The sequence below is a fragment of the Pseudorca crassidens genome, chromosome 8 (genome assembly GCF_039906515.1).
Source record: "Pseudorca crassidens isolate mPseCra1 chromosome 8, mPseCra1.hap1, whole genome shotgun sequence".
NCBI lineage: Eukaryota > Metazoa > Chordata > Mammalia > Artiodactyla > Delphinidae > Pseudorca > Pseudorca crassidens.
Window position 1 is genome coordinate 89,336,235 of NC_090303.1, and position 18,002 is coordinate 89,354,236.

The window sequence follows — 18,002 nt, forward strand, 5'->3', positions numbered from 1 at the left end:
CTTCTTAAATTGCCTCATAAGAAGGTTAAGGCAGGAATCTATTCAATAAGTTTCAGAAAGACTTCCAAGAAAGAGAACTACTTTAATGCAATTGATTAATCATAGGCAGATAAATGGAATAAAAGTCAGTCACATACGTGTGGAAAGGTGAGAGGCTGTAAGTATGTCTAAAACTAAATATATTTAAAGTATTTGAGGATAACAGAGAGTAGCTTTTAATATAGGCTACTTAGTGTAAGGTACTTAGAATATCTTAACTGGCTAAGAAAGAAATCCCAACTGTTTCTAAAGTGATTTAAATTAGTGTTAAGATGAGAGACCCTATTATGTTGTTTGACTTCAAAAGTAGTAACATTTCTTTGGGATTTAATTACTTAGAGGTTTCTTTTGACTCACTTATAAGAAACCAAATGTTCATTAAAACTGGGGAAATGGTTTAAAAATGTACAGCATATCTTATTTAAGGAGCTAACTTGATAGTCTTCCTTTATAATCTAGTCCTTTTCCTAAAAACTTGTAATGATCATTTGGTGACTTTATGTCAATTTTATGTTATCAGTTAGAATTTACTGGTCATCAAATGAAAAAGGGCAATAAATTAATACGTGTAACAGATTTCAACTTGGGATTTCACTATAGTTTAAAGAAGTATTGTTTTGGATAGAAGCTACACTTTGAATATTTAGATTTTAGGATTTAATATTTTGTTATAAAAGTATTACATTTCATGTTACTATAAATTATTAACATTTGGTATTTATTCTTCCAGATATAAGCAGTATATGTAATTTTAGTTATTTAAGTAATACAATAATGCTATATGAAGTTTGGAAATATGATATGAAAATAAAGGCAAAAATGTCGGTAATCCTACCACCTTAACACCACCACTTTTTCACCTTTTGAAAGCCTCTCTACTAGTTATTTTCATCAACCAGTTTGGGGGACTTATTTTTTATTACTTTAATATTCATTGAATGCCTAAATTATGCAGGCTAAGAATTGTGCTCTTGAGAAATGATTTCTTTAAATTATTTATTAGAAATTTACCAGAAAAACAATCAATTCAAACTTTGGTACTATTTTTCTCAAAATGATATTTACTCACCACATTACTCAAAGGTTAAATATTAATTGGCTTCAGCACTAAGTCGTCAGGCACTCAATTTTTAACACATATTTTGGTACTTATGTGCATAGCACTGTTTTAGATGTTTTGAAGCATTCCCTATCCATGTTTGATTAAATATCAAAAATATGAAAACTTACCTAGGCAAGTGCCAAGTAAATGGTACCAACATTAAGTGCTACAGGAGTTCAAAAAAGAAAAGTCTGTGGGCTTGACTAGTCAGAGAGGAAGTGAGACGTGAGGTTGGTGTTGAGGGATAAGGGGTAGTATTTGCATTTACAAATATGAAGAAAGAAGATACTTCAGTCAGAAAGAATCTATGTGAGAGCTAAAAGGCAAAGATAAGAGTGAGCTGTTTTCTGTGTACAACAAAAAACACAATCAAAAAAGCCGAGAGATCCTCTTGGAGAAAGTCTTGGGAGTAAGGTAAAAATTTTGTCCTTATACTGGAAGGCTAAAACATTCATATTTTATATACACTTAATAGGAACTTATTGTAGGTGTTTAAAAAATTATATGTTAATAATCATAAGAGGTAAGAAAAGAAACTGAAAAGTAGGATATAAGAAATTCTGTTTATTTGGATATTAGACTTGTTAATCCATAATTACAGCCATAGAAGAAAAATGCAGAGGTAAAATGTAGTAACTTGTTCTTTTTCTTCTTTGTAGATTGATGGAGAAACGAGAGGTTATTTTGTATTGTGACCTTCATGGCCATAGTAAGAAAGAGAACATCTTCATGTATGGCTGTGATGATAGTGACAGATGTAAAGCATTATACTTACAGCAACGAATCTTGCAACTTAGGCTGAGCAAAAATTGTCCAGATAAAGTAAGCACCTTTAATATTTTGACTTTTCCTTTACTACATGTTGCCCATGCAAGACAGCAAAATGGATAATTTTAGTTAGTAAACTGCTTTTTTATTTAGTTATTCTGATTGGTTTATACAATTGACCATAAGAAAGCAACTGTGTGAAATGTTTAATGACCAGTAATTTGAGATATGAAAAAAAATGCTCAATATCCTACCACCATACTTAATGATAAAAGACTGATTGTTTTCCTCCTGAGGTCAGGAACAAGGCAAGGATATCCACTTTTACCCCTTCAATTCAGCCTTATACTGGAGGTTCTAACAAGTGCAATAAGGGAAGAAAAAGAAATAAAAGGCAGACAGATTGGAAAGGCAGGCGTGATTGTGTTCATAGAAAACCCATGCAATCCACAAAAACTCCTAGAACTAATAACTGAGTTTAGCAGTGTCATAGGATACAAGGTCGACCCACAAAAACCAACTGCAGTTCTATATACTCACAGTGAACAACTGGAAACCAAAATTTAAAAGAATATCATTTACCATCACTCCAAAATAAGTTGAAATACTTGTGACTGCAAAGGGATGGCACAAGGGAGTTTTTAAGAGGTGATGGAATTGTCCTATATCCTGATTTGTGGTAGTGTTTACACAAACCTATACATGTGTTAAAATTCACAGAATGGAACACAAAGTAAATTTTTTTAATTGTAATTAAATTACAAAAACTCATTGTAGATACTGATGTTATAACAGTTCTTGAGGGCGACTTTCAAATTATCTTTCATGTGATAATAAAGCATCGTATTCGATTCTGAAAATCTACAACACTGATCTTCATTCCTAAACATGTTTAGGCTCCTTCCTATAGCCTTTTAAAGTCAACACTATCAAGAATTCATCAGCTGGTTTTGAATGCATATGTTATATATAGATAAAAAATAAAATTTATTTCAGAATTTAAGTCTATAATTCTCAGAAATGTAAATATGTCATCCTTAAAATGAGTCATTTTCATTGGTCAGGATATAAAAGCTCCCAAAGCTTTAGAGAGAATTATTGCTTTTGCACAACTACTTTTTCATTTCCAACCGTACTTCCTATGAAAGACATTGTGATTAGAAAAGCAATGGGTCTCATTTTTATTTGCGTCTTTTCAGTTTTCATTCTCAGCTTGCAAGTTTAATATTCAGAAGAGCAAAGAGGGAATAGGAACGGTGGTAACGTGGAAAGTGGGAATCAGGAACAGCTTTACCATGGAGGCCACTTTTTGTGAATCTACTCTGGGTAAGATCAAGTGTCCTCATTCATGACTGTCAGAGCTTTAAACCAAAGAGACGTTTTTAATGTAAGATTAATAGTGTAGGCAACTGGATCGTGAGCACTTTCTTCCTGCTTAGATACATACTGATATCTAATCAATTCTATAGATAGGATGAATAAACAGACTCCCACTATATATCTCTATCATCATTTTCCTTTGTTTAGAAAAGGAAGTTTTAGCACATACATAGAATACCTAATTGGTTGTTTCATGAACTAATCTTTAATTGCTTGTTTGGGGTTTTTGTTTTTGTTTTAGAAGGGGTTCCTACAGATGACTCTAATGATTTCAAGAAAAAGCAATGCTCATAATTAAAATATCAGAATAGAAATATCTTTAGTAGATTTGCCATTTTTAAGGCAAACTTAGACTGGACTTTGTTTTTGTTTTTTGTCAATTTGTATTTTAATTGGTTCCTTGAACTAAAAAGTATACCCTAGTTCCATTTAAGAAAGCTTTCAGTCACATTTAACATTATCCTTAGAATGCCCCATATTAAGGTAATTGTCACATTATTAGAAAATGTATCAACTCAAAGGAAAGTGCTGGAAATCCACACTTGTAACTTCTGGCTAGTTTTTAAAGCACCTTGAAATTCTTATAACACTATTAATGATGATGAAAACGTTAAAATATTTACCCAGGTTTTTCTCTAAGTGATAACTAGGGTGCTTATAACTGGTAACCAAGTATTCTATAACTTTCTTACTGAATTTTCTTCTGCTTTGCAACACAGACTAATCTGTATTAAGTCACCTTTGGTCCAGGTGGTGGAGAAGGAACAAGGGAAAGCAATAAGCTGTTAAATGACCTGTCCCAGTGTAGAAAAGCCAAAGGACAGAATATGGAATCATATCAGATGTTTTGTTTACACTTTGTTGGGCAACTTAGGCCTACCTGCTAAGAAAATATGTTTAAGTCACCTTCAAGGGTGGCTAAACTTATTGATGTTTTAGGTAATAAAAGAGGCATTCATTTCAACACAAAAGACTTGGAGTCGATGGGGTATCATTTTTGTGATTCTCTCTTGGACTACTGTGATCCAGACCGAACCAAGGTAAGTAAAGTCCATTTGATGATACATCAGACTCCAGTCTCTCAGATAACATAACCTGCCTATGGGCCTACAGCAGTTTGTTCCTTTTAATATCCTAACAGTGTTCAGTGTTTTTTGTACTTGATGTTCCAGGTATCTATAAATATTCAGTTTAATTAGGAAATAGTTATTTTATAATTAACTCATCTATCATTTTCCCCTAGTATTATCAGTGCCTGAAAGAATTAGAAGAAATGGAAAAACATATAAACTTGGAAGAAGTCCTTGATGATTCAGATACTTCTCTGAAAGAAATTACATTGGATCTAGAGTCTAGGTAAGTCAGGATGGTGGTAGTAATGTAATTTGCTGTGCTGTTCTACTGATACTATGCTCTTTATAATAATATGAGTATGTAATTTTCAGTCTGTACTGAAAATCCTGGCTATAGGTGGAGGAAAATTTTTCCCATGCACATTACTTTAGCCAGACCCCATCAAGACTTCATTTATTCATTTATTTAGATGATATTAATTGAGCACCCACTACGTACTGTATATGAAAGACATATTCAAATTGTTTTTAATGCTGTCATTACCCACAGAGAACTGACACACTTATAGAGATGCCATATAAATAATCTAAGTTAGTGAATAATAAGTGCAAAATTTAATGCCAAGGGAATGTTATTGGAAGAAGGAAGGTGCTAATTTTAGTGCAGTTCCTATAGGAAAAGCAGAACAAATGTTTGATTCTTCCAATTTATTTATAAATTTTCAGACTTTGAGTTAGTGCCCCTGTATTGTTTGCAGATAGAGAGTATCATTTTGAACTCAGATTTGTTTATATTTGACGTGTTCCAATCAGTTTCAGTCATCATTCTTCTAATACTCTTATAATGCCTAGAACTACCAAACATCTATACCACCTTTGTAAACATTCTTCTTATAATTAGAACTATTTCTACCATTCCAATAAGATAATAAAGTAAAAGTAACAGTTGAAATCTTAAAATACCACCAAAACATTCTGTAAATTAAAATAATTTATTATTTTTTGTAGTAGCCATGGCTCTGACAGTTCAGAATCCAGTGACTCTCAGACTGAGCTTCTCAAGTTAAGTTCTCAGGTACGACTGAAAATTTCTGCCTATGATATGGATATGCCAAATAAGTACTCTTCTTATTATGACTAACAATCAGGCAAAAAAAAAGTTTGCAGTTGTATAATTATTGTATATCATAATTGTTATTTTCTTACTATGTACCATATCCTTAAATCATAGAATTTTCTAACCTTAGGGCTTTTTAATACTCTTGCTTATTGATGAGAACAGTTAAAATCCAGAGAGATTAAATTACATTTCAAAAGCCACACCGCTTGTTAATGAGAGTTGGTAGCATAACATACATCACCTGACTGCTAGTCCTATATTCATTCATTCATTCATTCATTCATTTAACAACTATGTACTGAGCTCCAACTATGTGCTTGGGAATAGAGCAGTGAACAAAACAAGACAAAAATCCCTCCCTCTGTAACTTATATTCTAGTTAGTAAGTAAAATATCTGATGTGTTAGATGATCAGAAGTGCCCAAGGAGGAGATAAGAGCAGGAGGATTAGGGAGTTCAGGTGGTATTAGTACTGAATGTTTGTGCCCCCGCCCCAACCCTGACCTCCAATGTGACGGTGTTAGGAGGTGACCAAGACAAGCTTAGACAGTATTCTATTGGTACCTGTTAGAAAATGCTGATATTGCCATGAAAGGACTTCTGCAGGTGATTGTGGAGAAAGCTCAGAAAGGAAGAGAGTGGGAGAGTAAGTGTCCATCTTTTTAGACAATACAAGTAATCATGTACAGATAAGGTCTCAGAAATGAAGAACACGTTACTGGACAATGGACAAAAAGCAGTCCTTGCTATAAAATGGTAAAGAACTTGGCTGAACTGTGTTTGTGTTCTAGTGTTTTGTGCAAGGTAGAACTTGTGAGTGATAAAATTGTATATTTAGCTGAGGAGATATCTAAGCAAAGTGTTGAAGGAGTGGCTTGGTTCCTCCTGATTGCATACAGTTAAATGCAAGAAGAGATAAGTGAACTGAAGAAGGAATTGTCAAGCAAAAAGGACCCAGAACATTGAAATCTGGAAAATTCTCAGCCCATCCATAATCCAAAGAATGAGAATGTGTGTTCAGAATAGAACAGTTAAGTGTGTGGAGAACCAACCATTTGATAAGGAGATGAGTGTGGGTATGAAGCATGGAACTAATCAGCCACCCCAGCAGGAAAACTGCCAGTTTGAACTGAAGGGGAGAGCCACAATTTTTAAATGTTACACTCCATTTATAGTTATTATAAAATATTGGCTATATTCCCCATGTTGTACAATTATCCTTGTAGCTTATTTTATACATAATAGTTTGTACCTCTTAATTCCCCACCCCTGTAATGCCCCTCCCCCCTTCCCTCTTCCCTCTGGTAACCACTAGTTGTCTATACCTGTGAGTGTGCTGCTTTTTTGTTATATTCACTAGTTTGTTGTATTTTTTAGATTTCACATATAAGTGATATCGTTCAGTATTTGTTTTTCTGACTTATTTCACTTATCATAATACCCCTCAAGTCCATCCATGTTGCTGCAAATGGCAAAATTTCATTCTTTTTTTTGGCTGAGTAGTATTCCAGTGTGTGTGTGTGTGTGTGTGTACACACACACACACACACACACTTACATACACGTCATCTTTATCCATTCATCTGTTAACGGACACTTCCTTAGGTTGCTTCCATATCTTGGCAATTGTAAATAATGCTGCTGTGAACATTGGGATGGATGTATCTTTTCAAATGAGGGGTCTTGTTTTTTTCAGATATATACCCAGGAGTGGAATTGCTGGGTCATATGGTAGTTCTGTTTTTGAGAAACCTCCATACTGTTTTCCATAGTGGATCCACCAATTTACATTCTCATCAATAGTGTATGAGGGTTCCTTTTTTTTTTTTTTTTTGTGGTATGCAGGCCTCTCACTGTTGTGGCCTCTCCCGTTGCTGAGCGCAGGCTCAGCGGCCATGGCTCATGGGCCTAGCCGCTCCACGGCATGTGGGATCTTCCCAGACTGGGGTACGAACTCATGTCCCCTGCATCAGCAGGCAGACTCTCAACCACTGCGCCACCAGGAAAGCCCTATTTGTGTTCTTTTTGATGATAGCCATTCTGAGAGGTGTGAGGTGATATCTCATTGTGGTTTTGATTTGCATTTCCCTAATGATTAGCAGTGTTGAGCATCTTTTCATGTACCTGTTGGCCATCTGCATTTTCTCTTTGGAAAAATGTCTCTTTAGTTCTTCTGCCCATTTTTTAATTGGGTGGTATGGATTTTTGTTTGCTTGTTTGTTCTTTTTCTTTCTTTTTTGGTTGTGTGGCATGTGGGATCTTAGTTCCCTGACCAGGGATCAAGCCCGTGCCCGCTGTGGTAGAAGTGTGGAGTCTTAACCACTGGGCCACCAGGGAAGTCCTGGGTTGTTTTTTTGATGTTGAGTCATATGAGCGGTTTATATATGTTGGATGTTAACCCCTTATCAATCATAACATTTGCAAATAGTTTCTCCCATTCAGTAGGCTTTTTGTTTTGTTTATGGTTTCCTTTGCTGTGCAAAAGATTTTAAGTTTAAATAGGTCCCATTTGTTTATTTTTGCTTTTATTTCCTTTGCTTTAAAAGATAGATCCAAAAAAATATTGCTACAATTCATGTCAGTGTTCTGCCTATGTTTTCCTCTACGAGTTTTATGGTTTCCAGTCTTACATTTAGGTCTCTAATCCATTTTGACTTTATTTTTGTATATGGTATTAGTGAATGTTCTAATTTCATTTTTTACATGTAGCTGTACAGTTTTCCCACCCCCACTTGGTGAAGAGATTCTTTTCTCCATTGTATATTCTTGCCTCCTTTGTCATAGATTAATTGAGCATAAGTGTGTGGGTTTATTTCTGGGCTCTCTATTCTGTTCCATTGATGTTTGTTTATTTTTGTGCTAGTACCATACTGTTTTGATTAATGTGGCTTTGTAGTATAGTCTGAAGTCAGGGAGTGTGATTCCTCCAGCTCTGTTCTTTCTCAAGATTGTTTTGGCTGTTGGGTTTTTCATGTTTCCATATAAATTTTTAAAATATTTGTTCTAGTTCTGTGAAAAATGCCATTGGTATTTTGATAGGGATTGCATTGAATCTGTAGATTGCCTTGATCTTTCCATCTGTTTGTGTCATGAAGACAAATTTTCAAAAGCCCTGAAGGTGACTAAGAGATCATCAGGGCCATTAACACTAGGTTTTAACAGGGCAGACGGCTTCCAATAGAGGCCATGGAGGTGAGCCGCCTGGAGCTGTGCACTGTGGTGTGGGCAGAGTCCGGACAGAGAGCCAGGCATGAGTAGCACCCTGCCAAGCTGTTGGCGTGCTGTTGCCACCCTAGTGGGTCCAGAAGGCAGAGCACTGGGACAAGAGGATTATTCTTGACCATTAAGATCTCATTGAATCTGCTTTACTAGGTTTTGAGCTTGCTTGGGACCCATTCCCCATCCTTCTTTCCTTTTTCTCCCTTTTGCAATGGGAATGTCTTAGCCTATGCCTGTCCCACAGTTGTATTTTGGAAGCACATAACTTGATTGGTTTCATGGGTTCACAACTGGACAGGAAATTTACCTCAGGATGAATCATATTTTGAGTCTCATCCATATCTGATTTAGATGTTATTGAGATAAGACTTTGGAGTTTAGAGTTGATGCTGGAATTAGTTAAGACGTTAGGGGTTGCTGGGATGGGATGAATGAATTTTGCATGTGAGAATGACATGAATCTGAGGGGATTAGGGGTGGAATGCTATGGCCTAGATATTTCTGTCCCCCAAAGTCATATGTTGAAATTATAATGCCCCATATTATGGTACAAGAAGGTGGGGCCTTTGGGAGGTGATTATGTCATGAGGGCAGAGCCCTCTGAATGGGATTAGTGCCTTATAAAAGAGGCTCCAGAGAGATCCCTAGCCCCTTCTGCCTTGTGAGGATACAACAAGCAGTCTGCAACCCAAAAGAAAGCTCTCATCTGACCATACTGGCACCCTCATCTCAACCTTCCAGCCTCCAGAACTATGAGAAATATATGTCCCTTATTTATTAGCCACACAGTTGGAGGTATTTTGTTATAACAGGTGAATGGACCAAGACAGATGTTGTATTCATTTTCTTTTGCTGAGTAACTAATTACCCCAAATTTTAGCAGCTTTAAACAAAAAACGTTTATTATCACATAGTTCCTGTGGGTCCGGAATCCAGGAGTGGCTTATCTGGGTTCCTTTATCTAAGGTCTCTGAAAAGACTGCAGTGAAAGTAGCCTAATCTCAGAAGCAGAATCCCATTACTTTTGCCATATACCATTCAGTAGAAGTAAGTCACTAGGTTTAGCCCAGTGACCTAGGATTACAGAAGGGTATGAATACTAAAAGATGGGCAACATCAGAGGTCATCTTAGAGATTGTCTACCACAGATGTAAAAGCCATTACTTTGATTTGACATTTGCCTCAAGGCTATGTTGAAGCCAACCTACAAATTCTAGAATTTGGGGCTGTTTTCCCTCTCAATTCAGTTTTTTTATCCACATTTTTTGAGCTGATTTCTTTCTTGTAGCACACCTTATCAAATAAAGCTAGCAACAACCAACTCATAGTCTAAACTTCCTGCCTCAAAATCTCTTTGCCCAATGACTCAGTTCTGTTATGTACATTTTCTGTCTTTCACACTGTCACAGAAGATAGTTTTACTGAATGTATCACCTCTACATAACTTGTGTCACTATTTTTCTAGGTTCCTATAACCACCTGTTGTTATTCAGTCACAAAGCCAATGACTGCCACATAATTTAGGTTTTTATTAGGACAGCATTCTATTTCTAGGTATCAGTTTCAACACTATTCATATTTTATTCATTAAAACAAAATTCTCAGAATCTCAGTAGCTTATAATAGCAAATACCTATTTTCCTGTTCATGGATCATCTATGGCTCTACTGGGCTAATAGGAGGTCAGTTGAACTTATATCCAGACTGTGGGTTGTTTCAGATCTATTCTACATTTCTTCCTCCCCCCACCCCAAGACCAGCAGCCAGTTAGGGTACGTTCTGCTCATGGTAAATCACAAGAGTTCAGGAGGGCACGCCAAACCATGAAAGTATGTTTAAAGTCCCTGTTTCTCATTCCACTGGCTAAATCAAGTCATATATCCAAATCTAACATAATGGAATAGGAAGGGTAAAAATTTGGGAACAATCCAGGGGGATCTATTCCCAGGGTAGGTACTAGAAGTGCAAAGGCCATGAGAAAGGAGCATGTCTGTCATCTTCTAGGAAGACCAAGGAGGCTAATTTGGGTAGAGAAGACTGAAAAAGAAGAACAGTGGTAAGAGATAAAGTGAGATAGGTGTTGGAAGTTGAGGGGGACAAATCATGTAAAACCTGGCTTAGGACTTCACTTTTTACTCTAAGTGAGTCTGGAGAGTTTTGGTCAGAGGAGTGACATGATGTGCTTTAAGTGTCAGCAAGGTCACTTTGGGTGTTGTTTTGAGAGTAGAATGATGAACCACAAGGGGAGACCATTTAAGGGGCTACTGCAGTTATCCAGGCAAGAAAAAGTGGTGGCTGGACCAAGGTGGTAGCCGTAGAGAGGATGAGAAGTGATCAGATTTTAGATATATCTGACAGAGTCTAGAGAATTTGCTGATGGCTTGGGTGTGAGTTTGAACAATAAAAAGGAGAGCTAGAGGTCTCCAGAATTCTAGGCCTGAGCAACTGAAGATGGAGCTTCCACTTACTGACATGGGGACTATTTTCTTCTCTTCCTACTAAATCATGTTCTGAAGGTATGTATCAGGACTCCATCCATTGCAAGGAACAAAAAACTCTTCAAAAAAAATGGCTTAGCTGGGGTCTCCTGGTGGCGCAGTGGTTGAGAGTCCACCTGCCGATGCAGGGGACACGGGTTCATGCCCCGGTCCGGGAAGATCCCACATGCCGCGGAGCGGCTGGGCCTGTGAGCCATGGCTGCTGAGCCTGCACATCCGGAGCCTGTGCTCCGCAACGGGAGAGGCCACAACAGTGAGAGGCCCACGTACCGCAAATTTAAAAAAAAAAAAAGGCTTAGCTGAAAGGGGAATTGGTTGGCTTAGTAAGGGAAAAAGTCTAGGGATGACACTGGCTTTAGCCATGGCTTAAATAAGGGGCTCAAAGGATATCACTAGGATTCGAAGTTTTTTCCCCATTTTAATGTCATTTCTGCCTCTTCTGGGTTGGTTCCATTCTCAAACTCTCCTCTCTTGCTGGCGAAATGGAATTCCAGCCTCACATTCTCACAACTGTAAGTCTGGTAGATACCCTCTTTTCCAGTAGCCCCCTCAAAAACATAGAGTTTGATTCTTTTATTGTAGTAAAAATACACATAACATTTACCATCTTAGCCATTTTTAAGTGTACACTTCAGTGGTATTGAGTACATTCACATTGTTGTACAACCATCACCACCATCCCATAACTCTTGTCATCTTCAAAAACTGAAATTCTATACCCATTAATAACTCCCCATTCTCTGCCCCCCTGGCCCTTGGAAACCACTGTATACTTTCTTTCTTCATGATTTTGACTACACTAAGTACCTCATGTAAGTAGAGTCATACAGTATTTGTCTTTTTGTGATTGTTTTATTTCATCTAGCATAATGTCCTCAAGGTTCATCCATGTTGTAGCATGTTTCAGAATTTCTTTCCTTTATGAGGCTGAATAATATTCTATTGTACGTCTATACCACATTTTGCTAATCCATTCTTCCATCAATGGACACCAGGGTTGCTTTCACATTTTAGCTATTGAATTGAATAATACTGCTATGTACATGATTGTACAGATGTCTCTTCAAGACGTTGCTTTTCATTCTCTTGGTTATATACCCTAAAATGAAATTGCTGGATCATATGGTAATTCTACTTTTAATTCTTTGAGGAACCTCCATACTGTTTTTCACAGCAGCTATACCATTTTACATTCCCATCAACAGTGCACACAGGCTCTGATTTTTCTACATGCTTGACAGCACTTGTTATTTTCTGGGTTTTTTTTTTTTTTTTTAAATAATGGCCATTCTAACAGGTGTGAGGTGATATCTCACTGTGGCTTTGATTTGCATTGCCCTAATGGTTAGTGATATTGAGCATCTATTTATATGCCTATTGGCCATTCATATATTTTCTTTGGAGAAATGTCTATTCAAGTCCTTGGCCCATTTCTGAATTGGTTTGTTTATTGTTGTTGTTGAGTTTTAGGAGTTCTTTATATATTCTGGACATTAATCCCTTATCAGGTATGTGATTTGCAAATATTTCTCCCATTCTGTATTTTGCCTTTTTACTCTCTGAATACTGTCTGTGATGCACAAAATTTTTAAATTGTCATTAAGTTCAGTTTGTCTATTTTTCTTTTTTAAACCTTTGCCTTTAGTGTCATATCCAATATATCATTGACAAATGCAATGTCATGAAGCTTTTGCTCTATGTTTTCTTCTAAGATATTTATTGTTTTAAGTATTACATTTAGGCCCTTGATCAATTTTGAGTTAATTTTTGTATAAGGTGCTAGGTAAGGGTCCAACTTCATTCTTTTGCAACTTGATATCCAGTTTTCCCAGCACGATTTGATGAAAGACTGTTCTTTCCCTGTTGAATATTTTAGCACCCTTGTCAAAAATCACTTGACCATATATGCAAAGATTTATTCATGGGCTCTCTATTCTGTCCATTAGTCTATATGTCTGTCTTCATACCAGTACCACATTGTCTTGATTACTGTAGAAATGTAGTAAGTTTTGAAATCAAGAAGTGTGAACCCTCTAATTTCCTTCTCCCTTTTCAAGATTATTTTGGCATTCAGAGTTCCTTGAGATTCCATATAAATTTTAGAATCAATTTTTCTATTTCTGCAAAAAATATCATTGGGATTTTGCTAGGGATTGCATTGAATCCATAGATTGCTTTGGGCAGTATTGGCATTTTAATAATATTAATAAGTCTTCTAATCCGTGAACAAGGGATGTGTTTATATTTATTTATGTCTTCTTTAATTTCTTTCAGCAATGTTTTGTAGTTTCCGTTACACAGTTCTTTCACCTCCTTGGTTAATTCCTAACTATTCTATTCTTCTTGATGTTCTTATACATGGAATTGTTTTTGTAATTTCCTTTCTTATCTTTCATTATTTGTTTATAGAAATGCAACTGTTTTTGTGTGTTGAGTTTGTATCCTGATACTTTGCTGAATTAATGTATCAGTTCAAACAGGTTTTTTGTGGACTCTAGGGTTTTTAAATATATCATCTGCAAACAGAGATCATTTTACTTCTTCCTTTCCAATTTGGATGCCTTTTATTTCTTCTTCTTGCTTAATTGCTAGGGCTTGAACTTCCAATACTATGTTGAATGGAAGTGATGAAAGCAGACACCCTAGCCTTGTTCCTGATCTTAGAGGAGGTGCTTTTTGGTCTTTCACCATTGAGTGTGATGTTTGCTGTAGGTTTTTTATAGATGGCTTTTATTATGGTGAGATAGTTTCCTTCTATGCCTAGTTTGTTGAGTTTTTTTAAATCATGAAAGGGTGTTGAGTTTTGTCAGATGCCTTTTCTGCATTAATTGAGATGGTCATGTGTTTTTTTCCTCCATTCTATTGATTTGGTGTATTACATTGATCAATTTTCATATGTTAAAACTATCCTTGCATTCCAGATATAAATCCTATTTGGTCATGGTGTAAATCCTTTTAATATGCTGCTGAATTTGGTTTGCTATTATTTTGTTGAGGATTTTTGCATCAGTGTTCATAAGGGATATTGGTCTATAATTTTCTTGTAGTGTCTTTTTCTGGCTTTTGTATCACAGTAATGCTGGCCTTACAGAGTGAGTTAGGAAATGTTCCTTCCTCTTCAGTTTTTTGGAAAAGTTTGAGAAAGATCAGCATTAGTTTTTTAAATATTTGGTGGAATTCACCCAAGAAACTGTCAGGTCCAGGGCTTTATTTTTGGTTGGGAGAATTTTCATTACTGATTCAATCTCCTCAACTAGTTATATATAGGTCTACTCATATTTTCTATTTCTGCATGAGATAGTCTTGGTAAATTCTGTGTTTCTAGTAATTTGTCCATTTCATCTAGGTTATCTAATTTATTGGCATACACTTGTTTGCAATACTCTTATAATCCTTTCTATTTCTGTAGAATTGGTAGTAATATCTCTACTTTCATTTCTGATTTTAGTAATTTAACTTTTTTTCTTAGTCCATTTAGCTAAAGGTTTGTCAATTTTGTTGATCTTTTCAAAGAATTAACTTTTGGTTTCATTGATTTTCTCTAGTTTTTCTATTTCATTTATCTCTGCTCTAATCCTTATTACTTCCTTCCTCTTCTGTCTGTGGATTTAATTTTTTCTTCTTTTTCTAGTTCCTTAAGTTTAAAGTTAGGTTACTGACTTGAGATCTTTAGTTTTTGAATGTGTTTATAGTTATAAATTTCCCCCTTAGCATTACTTTCACTGTGTCCCATAAATTTTGCTCTGTTGTGTTTTCATTTTCATTCAACTCTCTAAGTATTTCCTAGTTTCTCTTGTTTCTCTTGTGACTTCTTTGATTCATTGACGGTTTAAAAGTGTGTGTATAATTTCCACAATTTTTTGAACATTTTATTTTTCCTTTTGTTATTTCTAACTTTATTCCATTGTGGTAAGAAAAGATACTTTGTATGATATCTATCTTTTAAAATCTATTAAAACTTAATTGGTGGTCTAACATATGTTCTGTCCTGGAAAATGTCCTATATATGCACTTGAGAAGAATGTGTGTTCTATTTTTGGGTGGTGTTCTGTATATGTCTGTTAAGTTTCAATGGCTCATTGTGTTAAGTCCTTTTTCCTTATATACCTTCTGTCTGACTGGTCTCCGTATTGTAAGTGGCGTATTGAAGTCTCCTATTATATTGTAGAACTGTCTATTTCTCCCTTCAATTCGGTCAGTTTTTGCTTCATACATTTTGATGGTCTGTCATTAGGTATGTAAATGTTTATAATTAATTGTTATGTCTTCTTGCTGTATTGAATCTTTTAACATATCCTTTTTAAAGTAGTTTCTAGTAACATTTTTAAATTTAAAGTCTATTTTGTCTAATAGAGCCACTCCTGCCCTCTTTTGGTTACTATTTGCATAGAATATCTCTTTCCTTCCTTTCACTTTCAACCAGTTTGTGTCTTTGGATCTCAGTGAGTCTTTTATAGACTGAATATAGTTGGATCGTGTGTTTTTTATCCATTCTGACAGTGTCTGTCTTCTGATTGGAAAGTTTAATCCCTTTACAATGAAAATAATTACTGATAAAAAGAGACTCCTGTCTCTGTGCTGTTTTCTATATGCCTTAGAGTATTTTTGTCCGTCATTTCCTGCATTCCTGTCTTCTTTTGTGTTTAGTTGATTTTTTGTGGTGAAATGTTTAAATTCCTTTCTTACTTCCTTTTGTGTATATTCTATAGGCGTTTCTTTGTTGTCACCAGGGGGATTACATTTAATATCCTGAAGTTATAACACTCTAATTTGATACAGCTTAACTTCAAAACATACAAAAACTCTGTTCCTTTACAGCTGCACTCCCAGGCTTTCAGTTGTATATGTCACCAAATTACGTAGTTATATGTTGTGGGCCCAAAAACATAAACTAATAATTCTTTAAGTGTATTAGTCTCTTAAATTATGTAATAAATAAGGTTTAGAGTTACAGACCAAAGTGACAGTAGTCTAATACTAATTTTACACTAATAAATGCTATTTTTTCTTTAAATGTTTTTCTCTTAAATCATGTAGACAACAAAAAATTCAGTTTGAAACTATTGTTACAATAGTACTTACTAGCTTTTATAATTTCCTGTGTATTTAACTTCACTGAGACCTTTATTTTTCTCTACAGCTTCAATTTACTATCATTTCACCTTGCAGAAATCCCTTGGGCATTTCTTTCAAGGCATGTCAAATGGTCACAAACTCCCTCAGCTTTTGTTCATCTGGAAATGTCTTTAATTCCTACCTAACTTTTGAAGGACAGTTCTGCTGTTTTTTGGGTTTCTTCCCTATTTTGCACTGTGTTCTGGCTTCCAAAGTTTCTGATGAGAAATCTGGTAATGATCTTATTGAGGATCCCTTGCATGTAATAATTTGCTTCTCTCTTAATGCTGTCAAAAGTCTCTCTTTGACTTTGAAAGTTTATGTGACTTACTGTGGGTTTTTAAATTTCATCTTACTTGGAGTTCACTGAGCTTCTTTGATATTTACCTTCCTGTCTTTCATCAAATTTGGGACGTTTTCAGGCATTATTTCTTTACTCCTTGGCATTTGTGGGTTGCTGACTTCTCCAGCTCTAAGGCTGGTATGCATGAGGCAAAAAGAAAACACATGAAACTACTCACTATCATGCTCCTCTTCCGCTGCTGAAGTCCCTCATCATCTGCCTTCTTCTTTCCACCTTTTAGAGCCTCTTGTGTGTATTTGGTCTGTAATACCCAGGGTATTAGTTGTACTTAGTGGAAAGAAGAGGACGAGTACTTCATCTTCCTAGAAGTGGAAGTCTTAAGATAGTTTTATGTCTGCATACATACATACTATCTTTGATATATTGATTAAATAATGATTTTAAATATGATTCTCTTACCTAGATAAAAAACAAGAAAAAACATCTGAAAACAAAGAAGGAAAGAAACTCTACCACAGCAAGCCATCAGAGAAGAGCAAGAGGTAAATATTCATTGATATGGTTGTTAACAGTCGTTGAAAAAAAAACAAGAATGGCAAATTATTTCCTCTTATACCCAGGAAGACGTCATGATTTTTCCCCAGGTAAAATTAATGATTAAAATTTTGCTCATATTATTTACTGTTTATAAAAATACAAAAGAATCTCGACAGATGAGAGGTGGGTCTTTTTACGGTGCTATATTTAAATTTCACTTATACTGACCTTACTTGGAAAAGTATTTGAGGCATCTTACAAAGATGTATCCAGGAGAGCAAGAAGAAATAAATTAAAACTAAGAAAAATTAATGGGAAAACAAGAGTATAAAATAGATGGTACTGAGAGATTGCCTTCCATCATGATAGCATGAGGATCTCTGCAAACCCACTCACCAGCAAAAATCAGAGAAAATTATTTTTTTAAAAAAACAAAAATTTAAAGTTTCTGGAAATGGTCCTAAGGGCATACAGCAAATGAAAAATCATCTGTTCGGGAAAATCTACTAAAATTGGGTACAAACAAAAAAACAACCAACAGGAAACCAGTGAGAGCCTGGGGTATTTGAATCAAGACTCTCCACACCCTGCCCCCCAGATTCCAGCTCAATGATACTCTACTCCAGGAGAGTGCAGCCAAGGACACAGGGTCCGCTTTCCCCACAGATGCCAGCCAGAGGGCTATCTTCCCAGGAAGGGCAGGGCTTGCACATTTCTTATCCTGTCTCCAGCTGCCTGCTGTTGAAGTGAAGTTCCAGGTAAGTGCAGTCAGGAGGTGGGGGCTCCCTTCTTTCTACGCAGACCCCACTCTTGAAAAGAAGGCTCCACACTTTGTGTGCTACATCAC

The 18,002-nt window shown here is 35.8% G+C and overlaps 2 protein-coding genes across 10 annotated transcripts in view; one reads left to right on the forward strand and one right to left on the reverse strand.

Annotated features, from left to right (window-relative positions):
• AGBL3 (AGBL carboxypeptidase 3) overlaps nt 1-18,002 on the forward strand; it is a 91,922-nt gene that overhangs the window by 47,688 nt on the left and 26,232 nt on the right. Inside the window, 6 exon segments of the mRNA XM_067747097.1 lie at nt 1,801-1,963; nt 3,109-3,235; nt 4,229-4,329; nt 4,533-4,645; nt 5,371-5,437; nt 17,082-17,160. Coding sequence (XP_067603198.1) covers nt 1,801-1,963; nt 3,109-3,235; nt 4,229-4,329; nt 4,533-4,645; nt 5,371-5,437; nt 17,082-17,160 — 650 coding nt within the window.
• Nucleotides 1-18,002, reverse strand: part of CYREN (cell cycle regulator of NHEJ) — a 104,394-nt gene that overhangs the window by 16,488 nt on the left and 69,904 nt on the right. For 3 of the 9 annotated variants that reach the window (XM_067747083.1, XM_067747081.1, XM_067747082.1), the window contains exons 5-6: nt 17,384-17,409; nt 16,836-16,919 (exon numbers count right to left, since the gene is read on the reverse strand). In XM_067747083.1, coding sequence (XP_067603184.1) covers nt 16,836-16,919; nt 17,384-17,409 — 110 coding nt within the window. Of the gene's footprint in view, nt 1-16,835; nt 16,981-17,383; nt 17,410-18,002 lie in introns of those variants that run through there. The other 6 variants (XM_067747080.1, XM_067747090.1, XM_067747088.1 and 3 more) reach the window with 4 other exon arrangements.